Source organism: Anomaloglossus baeobatrachus, chromosome 2 (assembly GCF_048569485.1).
Source record: "Anomaloglossus baeobatrachus isolate aAnoBae1 chromosome 2, aAnoBae1.hap1, whole genome shotgun sequence".
NCBI lineage: Eukaryota > Metazoa > Chordata > Amphibia > Anura > Aromobatidae > Anomaloglossus > Anomaloglossus baeobatrachus.
In genome coordinates, this window is record NC_134354.1 from 474,354,949 (window position 1) to 474,380,128 (window position 25,180).

Genomic DNA, 25,180 nt, shown 5'->3' on the forward strand with positions numbered 1-25,180 from the left:
CCTTGTGGCTGCGGGAATGGAAGGCAGATTCGGCTTCCAAAAAGTGCTTAACTGGATTGCCATTTTCTGGCGACCGTTTGTTTGGTGAGAGATTGGATGAAATCATCAAACAATCCAAGGGAAAGGAAACATCCTTACCCCAGGCCAAACCAAAAACACCCCAACAGAGGAGGCGACAGTCGAGGTTTCGGTCCTTTCGGGGTGCGGGCAGGTCCCAATTCTCCTCGTCCAAAAGGCCTCAGAAGGATCAGAGGAACTCCCGACGCATGGCGGTCTAAATCACGCCCTAAAAAGACCGCCGGAGGTGCCGCTACTAAGGCGGCTTCCTCATGACTTACGGCCTCCTCACACCGCATCCTCGGTCGGTGGCAGGCTCTCCCGCTTTTGCGACACCTGGCTGCCACAAGTAAAAGACCGTTGGGTGAGAGACATTTTGTCTCACGGTTACAGGATAGAGTTCAGCTCTCGTCCTCCGTCTCGATTCTTCAGAACATCTCCGCCTCCCGAGCGAGCCGAGGCTCTTCTACAGGCGGTGGGCATTCTGAAGGCAGAAGGAGTGGTGGTCCCGGTTCCTCTTCAGCAACAGGGCCACGGTTTCTACTCCAACCTGTTTGTGGTTCCAAAGAAGGACGGGTCCTTCCGTCCTGTTTTGGACCTAAAACTGCTCAACAAACACGTAAGGACCAGGCGGTTCCGGATGGAATCCCTCCGCTCCGTCATCGCCTCAATGTCCCAAGGAGATTTCCTAGCATTGATCGATATCAAGGATGCTTATCTCCACGTGCCAATTGCTCCAGAGCATCAGCGCTTCTTGCGCTTCGCCATAGGAGACGAACACCTTCAGTTCGCGGCACTGCCGTTCGGCCTGGCGACAGCCCCAAGGGTTTTCACCAAGGTCATGGCTACAGTAGTTGCGGTCCTCCACTCTCAGGGTCACTCAGTGATACCTTACTTAGACGATCTGCTGGTCAAGGCACCCTCTCAAGAGGCATGCCAACACAGCCTCAACGTTACTCTGGAGATTCTCCAGAGTTTCGGGTGGATCATCAATTTTCCAAAGTCAAATCTGACACCGGTCCAATCGCTGACATATCTTGGCATGGAGTTTCAAACTCTTCCAGCAATAGTGAAGCTTCCGCTGGACAAACAGCGTTCACTACAGACAGGGGTGCAATCTCTCCTTCAAGGTCGGTCACACCCCTTGAGGCGCCTCATGCACTTCCTGGGGAAGATGGTGGCAGCAATGGAAGCAGTCCCTTTCGCGCAGTTTCACCTGCGTCCACTTCAATGGGACATCCTACGCAAGTGGGACAGGATGCCGACGTCCCTAGACAGGAACGTTTCCCTCTCTCAGGCAACCAAAGCTTCCCTTCGGTGGTGGCTTCTTCCCACCTCATTATCGAAGGGGAAATCCTTCCTACCCCCATCCTGGGCGGTGGTCACGACGGACGCGAGTCTGTCAGGGTGGGGAGCAGTTTTTCTCCACCACAGGGCTCAGGGTACGTGGTCTCAGCAAGAGTCCTCACTTCAGATCAATGTTCTGGAGATCAGGGCAGTGTATCTTGCCCTAAAAGCGTTCCAGCAGTGGCTGGAAGGCAAGCAGATCCGAATTCAGTCGGACAACTCCACAGCGGTGGCTTACATCAACCACCAAGGTGGGACACGCAGTCGGCAAGCCTTCCAGGAAGTTCGTCGGATTCTGCTGTGGTTGGAAGCCACAGCATCCACCATATCCGCAGTTCACATCCCGGGCGTAGAAAACTGGGAAGCAGACTTTCTCAGTCGCCAGGGCATGGACGCAGGGGAATGGTCCCTTCACCCGGACGTGTTTCAGGAGATCTGTTGCCGCTGGGGGATGCCGGACGTCGACCTAATGGCGTCACGGCACAACAACAAGGTCCCAACATTCATGGCTCGATCTCAAGATCACAGAGCTCTGGCGGCAGACGCCTTAGTTCAGGATTGGTCGCAGTTTCGGCTTCCTTATGTGTTTCCTCCTCTGGCACTGTTGCCCAGAGTGTTACGCAAGATCAGGGCCGACTGCCACCGCGTCATCCTCGTCGCTCCAGACTGGCCGAGGAGGTCGTGGTACCCGGATCTGTGGCATCTCACGGTCGGCCAACCGTGGGCACTGCCAGACCGACCAGATTTGCTGTCTCAAGGGCCGTTTTTCCATCTGAATTCTGCGGCCCTCAACCTGACTGTGTGGCCATTGAGTCCTGGATCCTAGCGTCTTCAGGATTATCTCAAGAGGTCATTGCCACTATGAGACAGGCTAGGAAACCTACGTCCGCCAAGATCTACATTTCTCGAACGGCGCCCCTGCGCCGCTCGGATGCACTCTTTGTCCTTGTCGCTGGTCGGCGTAAAGGGACACAAGCTTCCAAGTCAACCCTGGCTCGGTGGATCAAGGAACCAATTCTCGAAGCTTACCGTTCCTCGGGGCTTCCGGTTCCCTCAGGACTGAAGGCCCATTCTACCAGGGCCGTGGGAGCGTCCTGGGCCTTGCGACACCAGGCTACGGCTCAGCAGGTGTGTCAGGCAGCTACCTGGTCGAGCCTGCACACTTTCACGAAGCACTATCAGGGGCATACCTATGCTTCGGCAGATGCCAGCCTAGGTAGGCGAGTCCTTCAGGCGGCAGTTGCCCACCTGTAGGACGGAGCCGTTACGGCTCTATTATGAGGTATTATTTACCCACCCAGGGACTGCTTTTGGACGTCCCAATTGTCTGGGTCTCCCAATAAGGAGCGACAAAGAAGAAGGGAATTTTGTTTACTTACCGTAAATTCCTTTTCTTCTAGCTCCAATTGGGAGACCCAGCACCCGCCCCTGTTTTTGTATAACACATGTTGTTCATGTTAAATGGTTTCAGTTCTCCGATATTCCTTCGGATTGAATTTACTTTAAACCAGTTTATAATTTTTTCCTCCTTCGGGCTTTTGCACCAAAACTGATGAGCCCGTAGCAGTACGGGGGGTGTATAGGCTGAAGGGGAGGGGCTTTACACTTTTAGTGTAATACTTTGTGTGGCCTCCGGAGGCATAAGCTATACACCCAATTGTCTGGGTCTCCCAATTGGAGCTAGAAGAAAAGGAATTTACGGTAAGTAAACAAAATTCCCTTCTTTTCGGTCAAACGTCTGATTTTTTTTTTAACCCCTTATATAAAAGTAAACCTATACATGTTTGGTGTCTACGAACTCGCACTGACGTGAGGCATCACACCCACACATCAGTTTTACCATATAGTGAACACAGTGAATAAAATATCTCAAAAACAATAGTGCTATCGCACTTTTTTTGCAGTTTTTCTGCATTTGGAATTTTTTTGCCGTTTTCCAGTACACTATATGGTAAAACTTATGGTTTCATTTAAAAGTACAGCTCGTTCCGCAAAAAATGAGCCCTCACATCACCATATTGACTGAAAAATAAAAAAGTTACGTCTCTCAGAAAAAGAATGGCGAAAAAAAAAACGGAAAGCGAAAAATCGTCCGGTCGTGAAGGGGTTAAGTCAATATCCAGCTCTTGACAAGTTTAAAGATATAAGAAGGGAAATACCAAGGCCAGCTATCCATCCACAGACAGCTGTTTTGGGGTATTGCCCCTCATCAGTGTGGAGTAGGATTCTGGCCAGGTGGGAACAATGCCTAGTAGACCAACAAGACAAAACAATCACCGATCCCCGAGATCAGTGATTGTTTTGACATATAAGTGACAATAGAATAGCAAAGTAAAGTCACATGGTGCGACTAAAACAAGTTTAGTTTAAAAAAAGCAATAAAGAAAGCTAAAATAAAAACTACTTTCAGTTAAATTCACTTATAATGCAAAAATATATAATAAAGGTGAAACTGGAATTTTGTGTTTTTTTTTTTCTTCACCACCTGATTTTTTTTTTTTCTATGAAAGTTTATCAGTGAGCTATATGCACCATAAAATGGTACCATTAACCCCTTCAGCCCCCAGCCTGTTTTCACCTTAAAGACCCGGCCATTTTTTGCAATTCTGACCAGTGTCACTTTGACAGGTTATAACTTTGGAACACTTCAACGGATCCTGGCGATTCTGAGATTGTTTTTTCGTGACATATTGTACTTCATGTCAGTGGTAAATTTAGGCCGATATGTTTTGCGTTTATTTGTGAAAATTTCGGAAATTTAGCGAAAATTTTGAAAATTTTGCAATTTTCAAAATTTGAAATTTTATGCCCATAAATCTGAGAGATATGTCACACAAAAAAGTTACTAAATAACATTTCCCACATGTCTACTTAACACCAGCGCAATTTTTGAAAAAAAAAAATTTCCGTTAGGAAGTTAGAAGGGTTCAAAGTTCATCACCAATTTCTCATTTTTCCAACAAAATTTACAAAAAAAAATTGTTTAGGTACCACATCACATTTGGAGTGATTTGAGAAACCTAGGCGACAGAAAATACCCAAAAGTGACCCAATTCTAAAATCTGCACCCCTCACTCTGCTCAAAACCACATCCAAGAAGTTTATTAACCCTTTAGGAGCTTCACAGCAACCAAAGCAATGTAGATGAAAAAATGAAAATTTTACTTTTTTAACACAAAAATGTTACTTTAGCCATAAAAATTAGTATTTTCACAAGGGTATCAGGAAAAATGCATCATAAAATGTATCGTGCATTTTCTCCTGAGTACGCAGATACCCCATATGTGGTGGTAATCAAATGTTTGGGCACACAGCAGGACTCGGAAGGCAAGGAGCGCCATTTGAATTTTTGAGTGCAAAATTAGCTGCACTCATTAGCGGACGCCATGTCGGGTTTGAAGACTCCCCGAGGTGCCTAAACAATGGAGCTCCCCCATAAATGACCCCATTTTGGAAACTAGAGCCCTCAAATATTTTTTCTAGATGTTTGATGTGCACTTTGAACCCCTGGGGGCTTCACAGAAGTTTATAACGTTGAGCCGTGAAAAGAAAAAAAATTTTTTTTACCACAAAACTGTTGCTTCAACCAGGTAGCTTTTTTTTATCACAAGGGTATCATGAAAAAATGCACCATAAAATTTATGGTGCATTTTCTCCTGAGTACGCATATACCCCATATGTGGTGGAAATCAAATGTTTGGGCGCACGGCAGGACTCGGAAGGCAAGGAGCGCCATTTCACAGCAAAATTGGTTGGAATTATTAGCGGACGCCATGTTTCATTTGGAGACCCCCCTGAAGTGCCTAAACAATGGAGCTCCCCCACAATTGACCCCATTTTGGAAACTAGACCCCTCATGGAATTTATCTAGCTGTTTAGTGAGCACTTTGAACCCCTGGAGGCTTCACAAACGTTTGTAATGTTCAGCCGTGAAAATTTTATTCTTTTTTTTACCACAAAATTGTTTTTTCAAACAGGTAGCTTTTTTTTCCACAAGGGTATCAGAAAAAAATGCACCATAAAATGTATTGTGCAATTTCTCCTGAGTACGACGATACCTCATATGTGGTGGAAATCAATTGTTTGGGCGAACGGCGGGGCTCAGAAGAGAAGGAGCGCCATTTCACAGTAAAATTGATTGGAATTATTAGCAGACGCCATGTTTCATTTGGAGACCCCCTGAGGTGCCTAAACAATGGAGCTCCCCCACATGTGATCCCATTTTGGAAACTAGAGCCCCCCCCCATACAAAAAAAATTAGTTTGGCGAAATAAAAAATACAGACATCAGTAAAAAAAAAAAAAAAAGAGCGCCTGCCACTAAGACCAGTGCCAAACGTGAGAGCAATGCACGAGTCTCGCATCGCATCATCCACTGCAGTCTGGAAGCGAGCAACTGCGCTGGATAATGCGATGCGAGAGGGCGGGGCGGCAGATGAGAAAGGGCACAGCGGATGGAAGATGGGAAAGGGCGCAGCGGATGGAGGAGCGGCAGAGGATGGGAAAGGGCGCAGCGGATGGATGATGGGAAATGGCGCAGCGGATGGATGGGAAATGGCGCAGCGGATGGAGGAGCGGCAGAGGATGGGAAAGGGCGCAGCGGATGGATGATGGGAAATGGCGCAGCGGATGGATGGGAAATGGCGCAGCGGATGGAGGAGCGGCAGAGGATGGGAAAGGGCGCAGCGGATGGATGATGGGAAATGGCGCAGCGGATGGATGGGAAATGGCGCAGCGGATGGAGGAGCGGCAGTGGATGGGGGGGGTGAGATGGGGATACCTACCTTACAGGATGGATCTAGGCAGCAGGATCACAGCAGACAGAAGAGGCAGCAGATGAAGGAGGCAACAGATCGAGGAGGGTGAGAGGGGGCAGTAGATGGAAAATGGGAGAGAGCAGGCAGCAGATCGGGGAGGGGGGCAGAGTCTGATGCGAGAGAGAGATGGCACATGTAGGGGAAGGGAGGGGGGCTTGCAGCACATGTAGGGGGAGGGAGGGGGGCTTGCAGCACATGTAGGGGGAGGGAGGGGGGCTTGCAGCACATGTAGGGGGAGGGAGGGGGGCTTGCAGCACATGTAGGGGGAGGGTGGCTGGCTTGCAGCACATGTAGGGGGAGGGTGGCTTGCAGCACATGTGCTGCAAGCCAGCCACCCTCCCCCCACATGTGCTGCAAGCCAGCCACCCTCCCCCCACATGTGCTGCAAGCCAGTCACCCTCCCCCCACATGTGCTGCAAGCCAGCCACCCTCCCCCCACATGTGCTGCAAGCCAGCCACCCTCCCCCCACATGTGCTGCAAGCCAGCCACCCTCCCCCCACATGTGCTGCAAGCCAGCCACCCTCCCCCCACGTGGGGGGAGGGTGGCTTGCAGCACATGGAGGGATAGGTGGTGTGGCGATGGAGAAGGGGCAGCCGATGAAGGAGGCGGCGGCGGCGGCCGCCGCCGCCGATCGGTGGCAGCAGCGGCTGAAAAAGGTGGGTGCGACGGCGGCGGGGACAGTGGCGAGCATGGCGGCGGGGACGGCGGTGGATCGGGAGCGGCGGCGGGGACAGCGGTGGAGCGGGAGCATGGCGGCGGAGACAGCGGTGCAGCGGGAGCATGGCGGCGGGGACGGCGGTGGATCGGGAGCGGCGGCGGGGACAGCGGTGGAACGGGAGCATGGCGGCGGAGACAGCGGTGCAGCGGGAGCATGGCGGCGGGGACGGCGGTGGATCGGGAGCGGCGGCGGGGACAGCGGTGCAGCGGGAGCATGGCGGCGGGGACGGCGGTGGATCGGGAGCGGCGGCGGGGACAGCGGTGGAGCGGGAGCATGGCGGCGGAGACAGCGGTGCAGCGGGAGCATGGCGGCGGGGACGGCGGTGGATCGGGAGCGGCGGCGGGGACAGCGGTGGAGCGGGAGAATGGCGGCGGAGACAGCGGTGCAGCGGGAGCATGGCGGCGGGGACAGCGGTGCAGCGGGAGCATGGCGGCGGGGACAGCGGTGCATCGGGAGCATGGCGGCGGGGACAGCGGTGAAGCGGCAGCAGCGGCGGGGCGATCGGAGACAGCGGCGGTGAAGCGGGAGCAGCGGCGGGGACAGCGGTGAAGCGGGAGCAGCGGCGGGGCGATCGGGGACAGGAGCGAGCGGCGGGGTGATCGGGGACAGGGGCGGGCGGCGGGGACAACAACTTACCGCTCTCCTCGGCTTCTAGGGACGATCACAGGCCGCAGATCCACATTGATTGGAGAGAGCGGTCACAAGACCGGTCTCTCCAATCAGAGCTGGGGGCGGGTGAAGCATCGATCACCCAGCTCCAGCCAATGGCCAGTGCTACAGCAGCACTGATCAGGGCTGGATTTCAATGTTCCAGCCATTTTCAATGGCTGGAACATTACAGTGGCTGTAATTGGCTGAGCGGCGTTCGTCAGCCAATCACAGCCTCTGTAGGTTCGGGGAGGAGGCACCACCCCTCCTGAGGTCAGGCAGAGGTCCCCTCCTTCCCGAATCTACCGTTTAAGTAAATAAATTTCACTCCCCGGGGCTCCGGGACCGCGATTTCGCCATGACGTACTGAGTACGTCATGGGTCGTTTAGCACCATGTCACCATGACGTACTCAGTACGTCCAAGGTCGTTAAGGGGTTAAAGGGAATCTGTCAACAGATTTTTACTAACCCATCTGAGAGCAGCATAATGTACAGACGGAGACCCTGATTTACGTAGTGTATCAGTAACTAGGCTGCTTGCTGCAGTTTAGTTAAAATCACACTTTTATCTGCTACAGATTTAGCAGTTCTCTGAATGCTGAGCTCTGTATATCCCCACCCACACCTTTTGATTAGCACATTTTTGCTTGCAGTGAACACAGAAAGCTGCGAAACAGTGATGTGGGGCTATACAGAGCTCACGAATATGCGTGACTACCAGGCACCAAGTGATAATCTTCTGTTGAGAAAAATGGGATTTTATAAAAACTACTGTAAATGGCACATTGCTGAACTCAGGGTCTCTGTGTTTTCTCTCCTTTGCAAAAAAATATGAAAATATTAATAAGAGAAGTATATATACCCTAAAATGCTACCAATGAGAGAGAAAATATTCCCCAAAAAAGTTAAGACTTGATTCAGCTTAAAGGGACTCTGTCACCAGGTTTTCGCTCCCCCATCTGAGAGCAGCATAATGTAGAGACAGAGACCCTGATTCCAGCCATGTGTCACTTACGGGGCTGTATGCTGTCATTTTGATAAAATCAATGTATTCACTGCTGCAGATCTAGCAGTTATACTGCGGTCATGAATATGGTTGACTACCTGGCAGCAGGCCAAGTAGTCCTGTAATGATAATCTACTGCTGATAAAACAGTGATTTTATCAAAATTACATTAAGCTGCTCAGTAAGTGACACACCACTGGAATCAGGATTTCTGCCCCTACATGATGCTGTTCTTAGATTAGGTGGCACAAATCTGGTGACAGATTCCCTTTTAATTTAAAAAAAAAAAAAAAAAGACCACTGCGTCCTTTGGGCAAACTAGGCCGTATTCTTATGTCTTTGGTAGCTTTCCTTCCAGATATGTGTATATTGGTTTGTGCTCACCACATTTATGTATGCCTAATCCTAACTAACGTCATTTAAATGTTTTCTTACCTGTGTGCAGATGTACAGATCAATATTAAGCGATGTCTGAGTGATGGCTGTGACACGAGGATCCATGGTCTCCGAGCCGTTGGCTACCAAAAGATAAAAAAGTCGGCCGTGTCTGTATCTGATGCATCCGCAATCTGGTATCTTTCTCTACTGACGTCACTAGTAACCACTTCAATCGAGACCAACCCAGCTCTGGCTCACGCTGTCCAGCAGCACACACAGTACGTAGCATTAATTCTCTGTTTTTTTTCTTTGCATATGTCAATCTCTGAGATTTCATGTAATTGAAGGGGTTGTCCCTTTTCAGAAGATCTTCAGCTCACTTTGTTATAAAATACCAATTTGCTCATTATCCCTGTCCTTTGGTCCAGAGCGGAGTTTCTGCTGCTCTCGGTGTCCATTATTGGTTGGGACGCTGACCTCACATCAGCAGCATGGCGGCCGTAAAGGAGGCTTTGTGTCTACATGGGCAGAGCCGCTGAGCTCACTGATGTGCTGTCGACTTAAAGGGGCTGACCATATTCTGCAACATTTTTTTTTTTTTTCTTTGTGTTAAAAATCATTTTTTGCAATTGAGGTTCATTACAAATTATGCACCATTTTTGGCTTTTAATGGCTCATTCATATTCAATTTTTTTTTTTCCTTTGGCTATAAATCAGATGACCGGAACTGAGAAAATGTCTGATAAGAGTTACAAACGGTGCTGGTAGACTGTCAGAACGAGCTGACGGATACTAATGTAAGGACGGGTCTGGTCACTGCTCCTCCACCAGCAGCCATTGTATGGACTGAAGTGCGGGCCAGTCTGTGAGGAAGGATGCACTAACAAGACAAAAATGGCCAAAGCTTGTTCTGGGAGTCTAAGGGTATGTGCGCACACTGCAGATTTGTTGCAGAAATTTTCTGTGTGAAATCTGCAGTTTATGGCAAAAACGCACCTAAAAACATGTGTGTTTTTGTACCATGCCTTATAATAAATATATATATATATATATATATATATATATATATATATATATATATATATATATAAATGCATGCTACAAAAACACACGTGTTTTTAGGTGCATTATATATATATATATATATATATATATATATATATATATATATATATATATATATATATATATATATATATATATATATATATATATATATATATATATATATATATATATATATATATATATATATAATCTTCAACGGGTGGAAGGGCTACAAAACACAGGAAGAAGCGTACCAACAATTGACATGCTGCAGTTTATTACAGAAAACATACCGTATTTTTCGCTTTATAAAGACACAGTTTTGTTCCCCCAAATTTTGGGGGAAAGTAGGGGGTGCGTCTTATAAACCGAATATACGAGGGGGGGGGAGGTATATATATATATATATATATATATATATATATATATATATATATATATATATATATATATATATATATATATATATATATATATATATATATATGTATGTATATATATATATATATATATATATATATATACCTCCCCCCCCCCCCCCCTCGTATATTCTCTTTTCCTTCACCAAATTTGGGGGTGCGTCTTATAATCAGGTGTGTCTTATAAAGCGAAAAATACGGTAAGCAATGTGTGCACAGCACTTGATAATTCTCATTGACTGCTGACATACAGATAGACATGCAGATTTGGGCCACAAACTTCACCAAAACTGCACCAAAAAAACTACATCAAAAACGCGCCATGCACATACAGCTTAATTCATGCACACTCACTGTATGGCCTGAGCCTTGTATGTTTGACTCTGAAACGCTGCGACATTAAGGCTATGTGCCCACGGGACAACGTACCAGCGGATTTTGCCGCGAAAGCCCCTCGGATTTATCTGGATTTTCCAGATAAATCCGCAGGTTTACGCAAGTACAGACACTCCCCATGTTATCCTATGGGACATGGGGAGTGCTGTGTCCATGCTGCGGAATGTGGCTGCGGAATGTGTCCCGCAGCTGCACATAACTGCATGTCAATTATTCATGCGGAAATATCTGCCTTTCCACTATGGAGATAGAGGCCGAGACTTCCGCAGGTATTTCCGCACTTGTCATGCAGGTTTACCGCAACAAAAATGCTCGAATTCCGCAGCAATGGATAACTGAAGATTCCGGGGAGCAGCTGCGTGAAACCTGCGACAAGATCCGCGGGTACGTTGTCCCGTGGGCACATAGGCTTAAGGCCACGTGCACATGTTGAGTATTTGTTGATTTCTTTTACATCAGTATTTGTAAGCAAAGACCAGGAGTGGGTAAAAATTGCAGATGTGATTATATTCTACTTTTCTCTGTTCTACTCCTGGATTTACAAATATTGATGCAAAAAAAACCAAAACAAAAAACCAACAAACCACTCATCAAATACTCAACATATGCGTGTGGCCTTACAGAAAAACATACTTAAAAAGCCGCATGGTAGCAAGGAGTATCAGGGTCAAACACAGTGCCTTTCGAAAGTATTCACTTCCTTGCCATTTTTCGTGTTAACTCACAACCTGAGATGTCACAGGTGTACTTTTTTTCCTTTTTTTTTCAGGGTTTGCATCAGTTCATGTACAGAACATGCCTACAACTGTGAACCTTTTTTTGTTTTTCTTGTGAAGCAAACCATAAATAAGACAAAATAACTGAAAACTTCAGTGTGCATAACTATTCACCCCCCCTAAAGTTAGCACTTTGCAGAGCCTTCTTATGTGCAATTACAGCTGCAAGTCACATTGGCTAAGTCTCTGAGTAGAGATCAGTGAGCCCGTTGAAGTTTGATTCGGCGGGTTCAGTCGGACTTTATCTAAAGTCCGGTTTGGGATCCGGACTGGACCTGAACCCCAAAGGAAGTTACTAACTAGGGCTGCAGCCAGCCATATACAGAACACTTTTCTGGGGGAGGGTGGGCAGGTTTTCGTTTTTCCATTTTTTTTTTTTGGCTTGGTGTACTCTACATCCGATCATGCATCAAACACTAACTGCTCGCGCTGGGTTGAGCACTGAGCGTACTGGAGCACAGCAATGCTTGTGTGAGTGGTTTGCATACATAAAGCACCCGAACTCTGTTTTTTGTAAAGTCTGTCTATGGTCCGAACACCGATATATATATATATATATATATATATATATATATATATATATATATATATATATATATATATATATATATATATATATATATATATATATATATATATAATATAGCTTTCTGCATCTTGCCACTGGGAGTTTTGCTCATTCCTCAAGACAAAACTGTTCCAGTTCCTTCAGGGTAGATTACCTCTGGTGAACAGCAAACTTCAAGTCTAACCACAGATTCTCAAATGTATTAAAGTCTGTGCTGTGACTGAGTGCTGCTTTACCACTAGCTTTGGGTTATTGTCTTGTTGGAAGGTGAATCTCTGTCCCAGTTTCAAATCACTATCAGACTGAAACAGGTTTTGCTCAATAATATCCCTGTATTTCACACCATCCATCTCCTCTTCAACTCAGGCCATCTTCCCTGTCCCTGTTGCTGAAAAACATCGCACAGCATTATGCTGCCCCCATTGTGTTTCATTGTGGGGATGGTGTTCTTGGGGTGATGAGCTATTTTGGTTTGGTGTCAGACATAGCATGCACCTTGATGGCCAAAAAGTTCAATTTGGGTCTCATCTGAAAACAGCATCTTCCTCTATATGTTTGAGGAGTCTCCCGCATGTCTTTTGGCAAAATCAAAATGAGCCTTTAAATTATTGGTTGTAAGTAAAGGCTTTTTTTTCTGGCCACTCTTCCATAAAGGCCAGCTCTATGGCGTGTACAACTGGTGGTTGTAAGGACAGACACTCCTGTCTCTGCTTGGGAACTCTGTAGCTTCTTCGGGATTACCTTTGGTCTCTGTGCTGCCTCTCTGATTAATGCCCTCCTTGCCTGAGCTGAGAGTTATGTCAGGTTCGTTGTGGGACCATGTTCTTTCCATTTGATAATAAGTTTGATTGTGCTCTGGGGATCATCAGAGATTGGAATATTTTTTTAGAACCCAACCCTGACGTGCACTTCTTAATGACTTTGTCTGTGACTTGTTTGGAGAGTTCCTTGGTCTTCATGGTGGTGTTTGGTTAGTGGTGCCTCTTGCTTAATGGTGCTGCAGCCTCTGTGGCCTTTCAGAAAAGGTGTATATATAGTGACAGACCACGGGACACTTGTATTGCACACAGGTGGACTTCCTTCCACTAAGCATGGGACTTATGAAGATAATTGCTTGCACCAGAAATTTTTAGGGGCTTCATAGCATAAGGAGTTAATGGCAATTGTTATTAATTATATCCCATAAATGTATTTTGTTGCCTGTATTTTTCTCTTTCACTTCCTCAACTTAGACTATTTAGTGCTGATTACAAAAATGGTTACTCACAGCTTATAATGTAGCAAAATAGGTAAATAAAAACAAAAAAACAAACCCAAGGGGGTGAAAACGTTCTTTATCGTTCCTATGGGAGACCCAGACATTGGGTGTATAGCTTCTGCCTCCGGAGGACACACAAAGTACTACACTAAATAGTGTAGCTCCTCCCTCTGAGCATATACACCCCCTGGAGAACTAGATCTAGCCAGTTCATTGCTTTGTGTTCAGGAGGCATACATCCACACATGCATTCTCATCTGATTTTTCATTTTTGGAAAGATTTTGAAGAAAAGCGGGTCCCTTCTCACCCCACTGTGTCGGCGGTGTTGTTAAGGTTGATTCCAAGGCTGGAGCCTTCCATGCCGCGCTCCTTCACCATCCCTCGGGCTCTGGCTTGAAGTGGGAGCCAGCTTGGTTCTCCATGCTTTGCAAGGAGACCGGTCTCCATCCGCAGCCCTTCAGGATCCTGCTGGACGGAGCACTCATCCCCAGGGACATGGGCCTGCGTCTCAGCAAGCTAAGTACCTGAGACGTTTATGTTCTGGGGGTCCCTGTACTTTATTATGTGGGGAGAGTGTGCTGAGTGTTTTTTGTGACATTTCCGGCGGGTTCTCTGGCTGTCGCCTGAGAACCGCGCCGATGGTGCCTGCGCGCCGGCCGCACCGCTCAAATTTAGGCCCCGGCTTCGCCGGAGGCCTACTTTCGGTTTCACTGCCCTCGCATGTCATTCATGCAGAGGGACAGCGCGGCTCCGCCCAGCGGCCGTTCGGCACAGGGGAGGGACACTCTTCACTGAGTACATGTCTCCTCCCCTGTAAGTCTCCATGGCCCTCCAGATCCCGCTCTCAGGGTTGGCCCCGCCCCCTCTCCTCGCTCCAGCGCCATTTTATCAGCGTTTTCTCAGCAATCAGCACTGGCTTCAGCATCCCTGCTGAGGTGCTTGGGGGTCCGGGCTTTGGGATCTGGAGGGCACACAACACCGCTCCAGCGGTCTGGTAAGCCACAACCTCTGGTTGTGGGCCTCTGTATATACTCTCTGGGGGTCACTCTGGCAAGAGCCCCCACTTCAGCAGCATGTCTCACACGAGGAGCAAGGCTCCAAAGCTGTATTCAGTATGCACTGCATGTAAGCTCGTGTTGCCTGAACCGAGCACATATCCACATTGTGATGCCTGCTCTAACCTGACAATGCCTCACCCTGGAATCGCCCCCCCAGTGGTCTCTCCAGCTGCTCCGGCTCCTGTGGCTGAACCCCCGGCTTGGGTAGAATCCTTCTCTAGGTCAATCTCCCAGTCTTTTGCCGACTCCATGGGACAGCTGTCTCGGACTTTGCTGAACATGCATCAGCCCCCTTCACAGGGTGCCTCTGCTGCTAGGGCTCTCTCAGCGGAGCTCACAGAGGATTCATCATCTGGTCCCAGACCCCGTCCTCCTAAAAGGAGACGCAGGGCTCCCTCTCCTTCCTCGTCCCGCGGCTCTGTTTCAGAAGCTGATTCGCCGGACGAGGAGGATGCCTTTACTGGGGGCTCGGAGGCTACCTCCATGTGCCCCATTGATCTGTCCGAAAGTGACTCAGATGTTAGTGATTTGATTGCGTCCATTAATTCTGTACTGGACCTCAATCCGCCAGTATCAGAGGAGCAACCCTCTCTGGCAGAAAAGCACCAGTTTACCTTGCCTAAGAGGACAAGGAGTGTGTTCTTTAACCACTCCAGTTTTCAGGCCACTGTGACCAAGCCTAGGGCCTGTCCTGACAAACGCTTCCCAAAGCGTGGTTCTGATGACCGTTTTCCCTTTCCACCTGAGGTGGTCAAGGAGTGGGCTCATTCACCAAAGGTAGACCCTTCGGTGTCTAGACTCTCATCCCGGACCGTTGTATCAGTGGCTGATGGCACCTCTCTTAAGGATTCCACTGACTGCCAGGTTGACCTTCTGGCCAAATCTGTATATGAGGTGGCAGGGGCCTCGTTCTCCCCATCTTTAGCAGCAGTGTGGGCTCTCAAAGCCATCTCTGCTTCTCTAGAGTTGATACATTCCCTCACCAGGAAATCTATGCCCGAAATGGTTGCCTTAACTTCCCAAGCTTCAGCTTTTTCATCCTATGCCATGTCTGCCATGCTGGAGGCTTCTCACCGCACTGCGGTGGCTTCGGCTAATTCCCTCGCTATCCGCAGGATCTTGTGGCTTCGAGAGTGGAAGGCAGATGCTTCTTCAAAGAAGTACCTTGCTGGGCTCCGTTTTGCTGGGTCCAGGCTATTCGGTGAACAACTGGATGAAATTATTAAGGAAGCTACTGGTGGGAAGAGTACTTCCATGCCACAAACTAAAACCAGAAAACCTGTCCAGGGTAGGAACCAGTCGAGGTTTCGTTCCTTTCGTTCCTCCAACTGGTCGTCCTCTAAGCCCTCGGCCTCGTCCACTAACTCAGCCAAGGACCAGAAATCCAACTGGCGCCCAAAAGCGCGTCCACAGAAGACCGCAGGAGCTGCTGCCACTAAGGCAGCCTCCTCTTGACTATCTGGCCACGCCAGCAACGTCCTTAGTCGGTGGCAGGCTCTCCCACTTTGGCGACGTGTGGTTTCAACACGTCTCCGATCAGTGGGTGCGGGATATCATCTCCCACGGCTACAGGATAGAATTCTCTTCCAGCCCGCCAAACAGATTATTTCTGTCAACTCCCCCCTGCTCCAAGGCCGCCTTCTCTCAGGCCGTGGCATCCTTGCAGGCCAACGGAGTAATTGTACCGGTTCCCGCCCGGGAACGGTTCAGAGGTTTCTATTCAAATCTCTTCCTAGTCCCCAAAAAGGACGGTTCCTTCCGGCCCATCCTGGATCTCAAGCTTCTCAACAAGCATGTTCAGGTGCGGCATTTTCGCATGGAGTCTCTGCGATCAGTCATTGCCTCAATGACCCAAGGAGATTTCCTGGCATCCATCGACATCAGAGATGCCTATCTGCATGTGCCAATTGCAGTTCCACACCAGCGTTGGCTACGTTTTGCAATCGGAGAGGAACATTTCCAATTCGTGGCTCTCCCCTTCGGGTTAGCCACGGCCCCTCGAGTATTCACCAAGGTCATGGCAGCAGTGGTTGCGGTTCTGCACCTCCAGGGGTTGGCAGTGATTCCTTACCTGGACGACCTTCTAGTCAAGGCTTCATCCAGCGCAGACTGTCAGCGGAGTGTCTCGCTCACTCTCGCCACTCTAGCCCAATTCGGGTGGCTTGTCAATCTGCCCAAATCCAATCTGACTCCGACCCAGAGGCTCACGTACCTAGGGATGCAGTTCGAGACTCTGCCGGCACTTGTGAAGCTGCCCTTAGTCAAACAGCAGTCTCTCCAACTGGGGGTGCGCTCTCTGCTGAGGCCCCGCCGTCATTCCATCAGGCACCTAATGCAGGTGCTGGGTCAGATGGTGGCGTCAATGGAGGCTGTTCCCTTTGCCCAGTTCCATCTGCGTCCTCTGCAGCTGGACATTCTCCGCTGTTGGGACAAGCGGACTTCCTCCTTGCACAGGCTAGTGGCTCTGTCGCCACAGACCAGGGGCTCCCTTCAGTGGTGGCTTCGGCCCCTCTCTCTGTCTCAGGGGTGCTCCTTCCTGGCCCCGTCCTGGGTGATCCTCACCACGGATGCCAGTCTATCCGGCTGGGGAGCGGTATGTCTCCACCACCGAGCGCAGGGCACTTGGACTCCGTCCGAGTCAGCCCTCTCGATCAATGTGATGGAAACCAGAGCTGTGCTTCTAGCTATCCTAGCCTTTCACCACCTGTTGGCGGGCAAGCACATCTGAGTCCAGTCAGACAACGCGACAGCGGTCGCCTACATCAATCACCAAGGCGGGACACGCAGCCGCCTGGCAATGTTGGAGGTTCAACGCATCCTTCAATGGACAGAGGACTCCAAGTCCACCATATCCGCAGTCCACATCCCAGGCATGGAAAACTGGGAAGCAGATTATCTCAGCCGTCAAACCGTGGACAGTGGCGAGTGGTCCCTGCATCCGGCAGTGTTTCAGTCAATCTGCCGCAAGTGGGGCACTCCGGAAGTGGACCTAATGGCATCCCGTCACAACAACAAGGTTCCGGTTTACGTGGCTCGCTCCCACGATCCTCAGGCCTTTGCAGCAGACGCTCTGGTTCAAGATTGGTCCCAGTTTCGTCTGTCCTACGTGTTTCCCCCTCTAGCTCTCTTGCCCAGAGTTCTGCGCAAGATCAGAATGGAGGGCCGTCGGGTCATCCTCATTGCTCCGGACTGGCCCAGGCGAGCTTGGTACCCAGACCTGCTCCATCTGTCCGTAGAGGTGCCGTGGCATCTTCCGGACCGTCCAGACCTTCTCTCACAAGGTCCGTTTTTCCGCCAGAATTCTGCGGCTCTCAGATTGACGCCGTGGCTCTTGAGTCCTGGATCTTGACGGCTTCTGGTATTCCTCCTGAAGTCATCTCCACTATGACTCGGGCTCGGAAGTCTTCCTCGGCCAAAATCTATCACAGGACTTGGAAAATGTTCCTGTCCTGGTGTCGCTTTTCCGGCCATGCTCCTTGGCCTTTTTCCTTGCCGACCCTTCTGTCCTTTCTACAGTCCGGTCTGCAGCTAGGACTATCCCTCAATTCCCTCAAGGGACAAGTCTCGGCTCTGTCAGTACTGTTCCAGCGGCGTATCGCCCGGCTGGCTCAAGTGCGCACCTTCATGCAGGGCGCGTCTCACATCATTCCACCTTACCGGCGGCCCTTGGATCCCTGGGACCTCAATTTGGTCCTCACGGCCTTGCAGAAACCCCCCTTTGAGCCTCTTAGGGAGGTTTCTTTGTTTCGTCTTTCACAGAAAGTGGTCTTTCTAGTGGCCATAACTTCCCTCAGGAGAGTCTGATTTGGCTGCGCTCTCTTCGGAGTCACCTTTTTTGGTTTTTCATCAAGACAAGGTGGTTCTCCGTCCGACCCCGGACTTTCTCCCTAAGGTGGTTTCTCCTTTCCACCTTAACCAGGACATTTCCCTGCCTTCCTTTTGTCCGGCTCCTGTTCATCGCTTTGAAAAAGCGTTGCATACTCTGGATCTGGTGCAGGCGCTCCGGATCTATGTGTCTCGCACCGCTGCTCTTAGGCGGTGCACCTCTTTTTGTGCTAACCACAGGTCGGTGTAAGGGCCTCGCTTCTTCTAAGCCGACCTTAGCTCGTTGGATTGGGTCGGCCATTTCCGATGCCTACCAGTGTACTCAGGTGCATCCCCCGCCGGGGATCAAGGCACACTCGACCAGAGCTGTCGGTGCCTCTTGGGCTTTCAGGCAACAGGCTACGGCTCAGCAAGTCTGTCAGGCTGCCACTTGGACTAGCCTGCATACCTTTTCAAAGCACTACCAAGTGCATTCTCATGCTTCGGCAGATGTGAGCTTGGGCAGACGCATCCTTCAGGCGGCTGTCGCCCATTTGTGAAGTTAGGCTCTGCCTACTTCTCAGTTTTTCTGTTTATTCCCACCCATGGACTGCTTTGAGACGTCCCAATGTCTGGGTCTCCCATAGGAACGATAAAGAAAAAGAGAATTTTGTTTACTTACCGTAAATTCTTTTTCTTATAGTTCCGTATTGGGAGACCCAGCACCCTCCCTGTTGCCTGTTGGCAGTTCTTGTTCCGCGTGTTATCACCGGCTGTTGTCGTGGACAGAGTCTCCGGTTGTTCCGGTTCTTACTCTGTCTTTACTTGTGGGTGGCTATTCTCCTTCAGCTTTTGCACTAAATTGGCTAGATCTAGTTCTCCAGGGGGTGTATATGCTCAGAGGGAGGAGCTACACTTTTTAGTGTAGTACTTTGTGTGTCCTCCGGAGGCAGAAGCTATACACCCAATGTCTGGGTTTCCCAATACGGAACTATAAGAAAAAGAATTTACTGTAAGTAAACAAAATTCTCTTTTTTGCAAGGCACTGTACCTTGTTGAAGTCAGTGTCTGATACGTGCTGCCGGTGGAGTGGGCAGTAGGTGTTGGCTATCCAGTCCCCTTTTATGTGGATAACAGAACATCAACGGGCAAGAAGTGTGTAACTAATATCTACACATACAATCGTCTATCAATGATTCCAGGTGACTTTGGACTTGGTACAATGAGTCTATGGCACTTACTCTATATTACATAGTTGTGATCTACTTTCATCCACAGAGATCTTTTTTGGTGTGTAGCGGTGCTGTACTGTACACTATACTGACCATCATAAATAAAAACAGTCCTGAAAGGAAAGAACTAACCCAAGGATAAACAGACGAGCGGTCACCATAGAACTGGCTCGTCTGGCAGACTTTTAATCTGATTCTATCCATTGAGCTTTGCATGCACCTGTATTTGCTTTCATTGTGTTTTTAGTGTGTTTATTTTCATTTCATGCAAAGCCGATATGATATTTACATAATCGGGCAGACAAATGACTTAAAGTGACACTCCACAACATCAGAGACTATCATAGCATCTGATATGGCACAGAGCGGCAGCATAATGTGCAACATCACAAGATCAGAAACTCCTGAACATAAAGGACTACCTGGCAGCAGGTTTACCAGTGCTCTATGTGATGATAATCTTCTGCTGATAAAACAGTCATTTTTACCAAAACTGCAGCAATCGCGTGATCCTGAGTTATACTCTCTTACCTGTCGTCTTGTTAAAAACAGAACATGAAGGGGAATAGGACTGGCGGACCAGACTACACAGGGTTTGTTTGTGTTTGGAGTCAAATTATCGCCAAATAAATATATATGTATATTGTACCAAACATGGAGGCAGCGTGTCCTTCAATAAAAAATATTGTATAGTAGACTACATTTTGGTGTCCACCTGCAGAAAACGTTTATGCCCGAAAATGGTGCAAGACAGAGCACACGCTAAGGGGCCCTTTGCACACTACGACATCGCAGGTGCGATGTCGATGAGGTCAAATCGAAAGTGACGCACTTCGGCGTCGCTCTCGACATCGTAGTGTGTAAATTGTTTTAACTACGATTACCGAGCGCAAAAGCGTCGGTATCGTATGATCGGTGTAGTGTCGGTCATTTTCATTATTTTGGCTGCTGCGACGGTAAGATGTTGTTCCTCGTTCCTGCAGCAGCACACATCGCTGTGTATGAAGTCGCAGGAGCGAGGAACATCTCCTTCCTGCGTTCCGTCTGCAATGCGGAAAGAAAGAGGTGGGCGGGATGTTTACGTCCCGCTCATCTCCGCCCCTCCGCTTTTATTGGCCGCCTGCCGTGTGATGTCGCTGTGACGCCACACGACCCAACCCTGTAGGAAGGAGGCGGGTCGCCGGCCAGAGCGACGTCATAGGGCAGGTGCGTGCTTGTGAAGCTGCCGTAGCGATAATGTTCGCTATGGCAGCTATCACCATGATTTCGCATCTGCGACGGGGACTATCGCATGGCAGCATCGGCTTGCAATGTCGTAGTGTACAAAGGGCCCCTAACAGTCTGCTCCATTATAGTCAATTGCCCTGTTGGCGCATGCATCCGAAAGATGTTTTGCACAGGGGCAGGTTTGGACGAATGCCCCGACGGGATCACTGAACGTAGGGAAAAACGCAATGTGAAAGTAGCCTTAACAGATGTGCTGCCTCCATTGTTGTTACTGGTATTTTGGGATCTAATTGCCAGTGGATCTGGAGATTTGTAACCGCATTAGAGGATTGGTCCTGAGATGTGTGTGATTACTTAGTAGCATTGTATTCTGTTTTTACAGGAAGGCTTTACAACACATGACGCCACTTTCCTTGACGCCAGGTACTGCAGAATTTCCAAATTTCTTATCACCAAATGTTCTTGAAGAGGTAAACAGCTTTCTCATGAGGACGGCCAGGTAATAACTTACTACGTCTTATATATAGCGTCTTATATATAGCGCAGGTCTTTTTACTACTGGCTGTAATGTTCTCTGACATTAACCCTTGTTGTTTCTCTTCAGCTGCTGCTCTACACCTGAAGTGGATTTAAATCTACTCGCGTTTGCTTTGGCGAGAGGGAATGTAGCAAAAGTGATTACGTCTCTGTGTACCATCCTGGAGCATGCCGATGAGCAGTACAATGCCTCTTCTCTTATCACTTCCATGGAGTCTGTTAGAATTAGTCTACTCTATAAATATGGTATTTTGTCCTTTTTCCATTCTTTTATCATTTAGCTTGTTTTAAAGGTATTGTCCATCCTCTTAAATTTTTTTCACAAATCTTTGGTATAAAATGACATTCCCATCTTACCAATCGCTTCCTGCTTCCCACTATATACTACCCTCTAGCATCATTTAATGGGAACCTGACAGCTGATACATGGCAGCTCAGTGACTCAGTGGTTAGCACTGTTGCCTTGCAGTGCTAAACACTAACCCTGAGTCCTGGGTTCTAGTCCCACCAAGGACAACATCTACAAGGAGTTTGTATGTTCTCCCCGTGTTTGTGTGGGTTTCTCCAGGTTCTCTGGTTTCCTCCCACACTCCAAAGGCATACTGATATTGAGTTTAGATGGTGAGCCCCAATGGCTCAAATATATGATGCTTATTAAATATAAGATAAATATATACTGTAGATTCCGCAGGCAGTATGGATCAGACACTGCATTATTTCTGTTTAGTATGTTTGACTGATGTAGTGTTTCAGAGAAAAAAAATACTTTAAAAGCCACCAAGGCGCATAGGATACTACTTGGAAGGCTCATTCCCACCAGCTCTCCTTGAGTGATGGGTCTCTCCCTGTGTGTCTATAGGGATACACCTTTCTGTCATATGAAGCAGGTGGGGAAAAAGCTGCTGGGGACTTGCCTTTCTGACTAGGTACCCGCATGGTTTGGTCTCTGGTGGCTTTAAGTATCTTTCTCTCTTAAAGGGGTTGTCCATTACTAGGACAAATCCTTCTGATTCCACATTTTCCCCAGATAAAATATTAAAGCCTATACTCACTTCCCATACCAGCGACTTTCCAGCAGTGAATGTGCTCATGGTGCCTGGGCTCACGTTGGGGTTGTCACTTCACGTGAGCCGCACGCCTGCTTCTGTCTCCCCACTGGATCAACAGCTGCGCTCAGTTTCTGTTGATTGTTTGTTTGATCCAAAGGTGGGGAGAAAGAAGCCGGCACTGATTGGACGAGGGACTCGTGTGACATCACAATGTTGCATGAGACCCAGCACCACTGTAAGAGCGCCGGTGCGGGAGGTGAGTATAGGCTTTATTATTTTTCCTGTTCTTACTGAAGGCTAGGATACAGACAGCAGTGCACTGGAGTGATGGGATCAGTAAGGTGAGGGGATCAGTTTGTTTTATACCATTCTAAGTGTTTGTTAAATAATGAACAGTCCTTCTTACTTTGGTAATTATATAAGTATACACTTAAGATGTCAGAGTAGACCTTTACACCAATAATACTGGATTACCATTTGTGTGAATGTTCACTATTGATGTACGTCGAGAAATGATGTCTCCCTAAATCAATCTGCTCCATGACCATCTAATATTTAGGCAGGTAGAGAAAGATCTACCTCTAGAGCATGACATTGGTAGAGTTCTTTTTCCTGCACATGTTTGCTCTTTCACATCATTGAAAAACACACGTTTCTAACATGTTGAAGGTGCATATGGCCCTCCGTGTGCTGTGATTTTGGCATGCGTGTGTTCTTCGTGTGCTATCCGTGAAAGCACACGGAGAGTAGCAACTTTATACTCGCCTGTCCCAGGCGCTGCTGTCCAGGGTGCTGCTGTGTCCAGCGCTGCGGTCACACTTACTTCCAGTGAAGCAGTGAATTTGCAATAAGCATAATGAGCGGGCCCTGAAGCAGGAGACAACAGCATCAAAGACAGCGAGTGAGTATAGAAAATCATTTTATTTCACAGATACGGGTTTCCTCCGATACATGCCACACGGATCACACCACTGTGTTGTTTGTGTGATATCAGTGATTCCGGGGAAAAACGGACTTGTCTTCGTGCGGAGCACATGGACATGCGGCACTGCACGGACACACTGTCCCTGAAAAATCACTGATGTATGCGCAGATCCATTGATTTTAATGGGTCTGTGTATGTCCGTGATTCTGGTACGTATAAAAACAGTGACATACGTATCAGAATCACTGACGTGTGAAGAAGGCCTAAAACTGACTTTTCCTTCAGTAAAAATCTATAAGGCGGGAACCATTTTGTAGTTTTTGGCTAATGGCTATCCTCCACTCGTGAAAATACAACTGCCAACATGCCCTGAAAACCAATGACTGCTGGGAGATGTAGCTTCACCAGCCGCTGGAGTGTTGAGGTTGCTGATCCCTACCATGGTCTCTGAACCTTCAGGGTATTTTTTTTTTTTTTTTTTTTTTTAATAAATTTGCTTGAGTAAGGCGGACATAGCCAGGAATAGAGATCACATTGTATTGCTTGGCTTTACCGGAATGTGCTCCCTATTTTCTTATCTTACTATGTATTTCAGGAAGGCCATTGCAATTTACCTTACTTGCCTGTGATGTTAAAGGGAAAGAAGACAAATCAGGGCCTGAAAACCTGTTGGTGGAACCTTGGGCAGGAGACGGTGGGTCATTCTTATTATTTAAACATTTGCTTATTGGCAATAACCATATTAAACTTTTAAGATGAAGCATAGTTCTTCATACCTTTTTGGATCATTTTTTTCCCCCATAATGTTCTTCTGTACTTTCAGCAACGACAATCTTTTTTATAATATGCTGTCATATACTTTTGGCATTATTATATTATTTCAAAATTTTACTTATGTCATTAGTTGAGGATTAGATATGACTTCTAAAAATTATTAAAGGGAACCTGTCAGCAGAAATTTTGCACTAAACCTAAAAGATTCCCCCTCTGCAGCTCCTGTGCTGCATTCTAGCAAGGTTCCTGTTGTTATTGTGTCCCCTTTGAGACCAAAATAAAGACTTTATAAAGTCTTTGCTTTTCCTATGCAAATCTTTTTTTATAGTCACGGGGGCGGGCTTTCTTGCGTTCGTTATTCTTTCTCCTGGTCCTTTATGCCGTCCGCTATCGCTCCTTTCCATAGCTGATGACGCCGCCCAGTGCTCTTGCGGTCCCCGCGCATGCCCAGTGCCAGTCTGACGGGACTGAGCACTTAGCACAGTGTGACCGCTGGTGACGTGTGCGCAGGCAAGAGATTATGGACGGCGCTGTGATTGTCATCAGCAAGTACCCACCCATAATCTCGTGTCCGCGCTTTCCCCTCTGCTTCCACCATTCTGCTCAAGTGCTGGCCAGATGACCCCACGTCACCTCTTACCCATCTTTCCCTGGAGCAGGAAATAGATGGGAGGTGACGTGGGGTCATCTGGCCAGCACTTGCGCAGAATGGTGGAGTCAGAGGGGAAAGCGCGGGCACGAGATTATGGGTGGGTACTTGCTGATGACAATCACAGCGCCGTCCATAATCTCTTGCCTGCGCACACGTCACCAGCGGTCACACTGTGCTAAGTGCTCAGTCCCGTCAGACTGGCACTGGGCATGCGCGGGGACCGCAGGAGCACTGGGCGGCGTCATCAGCTATGGAAAGGAGCGATGGGGGACGGCGTAAAGGACCAGGAGGGAGAATAACGGAAGCAAGAAAGCCCGCCCCCATGACTATAAAAAAAAATTTGCATAGGAAAAGGTAAGACTATATAAAGTCTTTATTTTGGTCTCACAGGGGGCACAATAACAACAGGAACCTTGTTAGAACGCAGCACAGGAGCTGCAGAGGGGGAATCTTTTAGGTTAGTGCAAAATTTCTGCTGACAGGT

General features: G+C 48.3%; 1 protein-coding gene across 1 annotated transcript in view; it reads left to right on the forward strand.

The window, feature by feature from the left end:
• Positions 1–25,180, forward strand: part of ZZEF1 (zinc finger ZZ-type and EF-hand domain containing 1) — a 337,771-nt gene that overhangs the window by 50,737 nt on the left and 261,854 nt on the right. The window contains exons 6-9 of the mRNA XM_075336372.1: positions 9,041–9,251; positions 21,142–21,258; positions 21,364–21,542; positions 23,866–23,964. Coding sequence (XP_075192487.1) covers positions 9,041–9,251; positions 21,142–21,258; positions 21,364–21,542; positions 23,866–23,964 — 606 coding nt within the window. The remainder of the gene's footprint in view (positions 1–9,040; positions 9,252–21,141; positions 21,259–21,363; positions 21,543–23,865; positions 23,965–25,180) is intronic.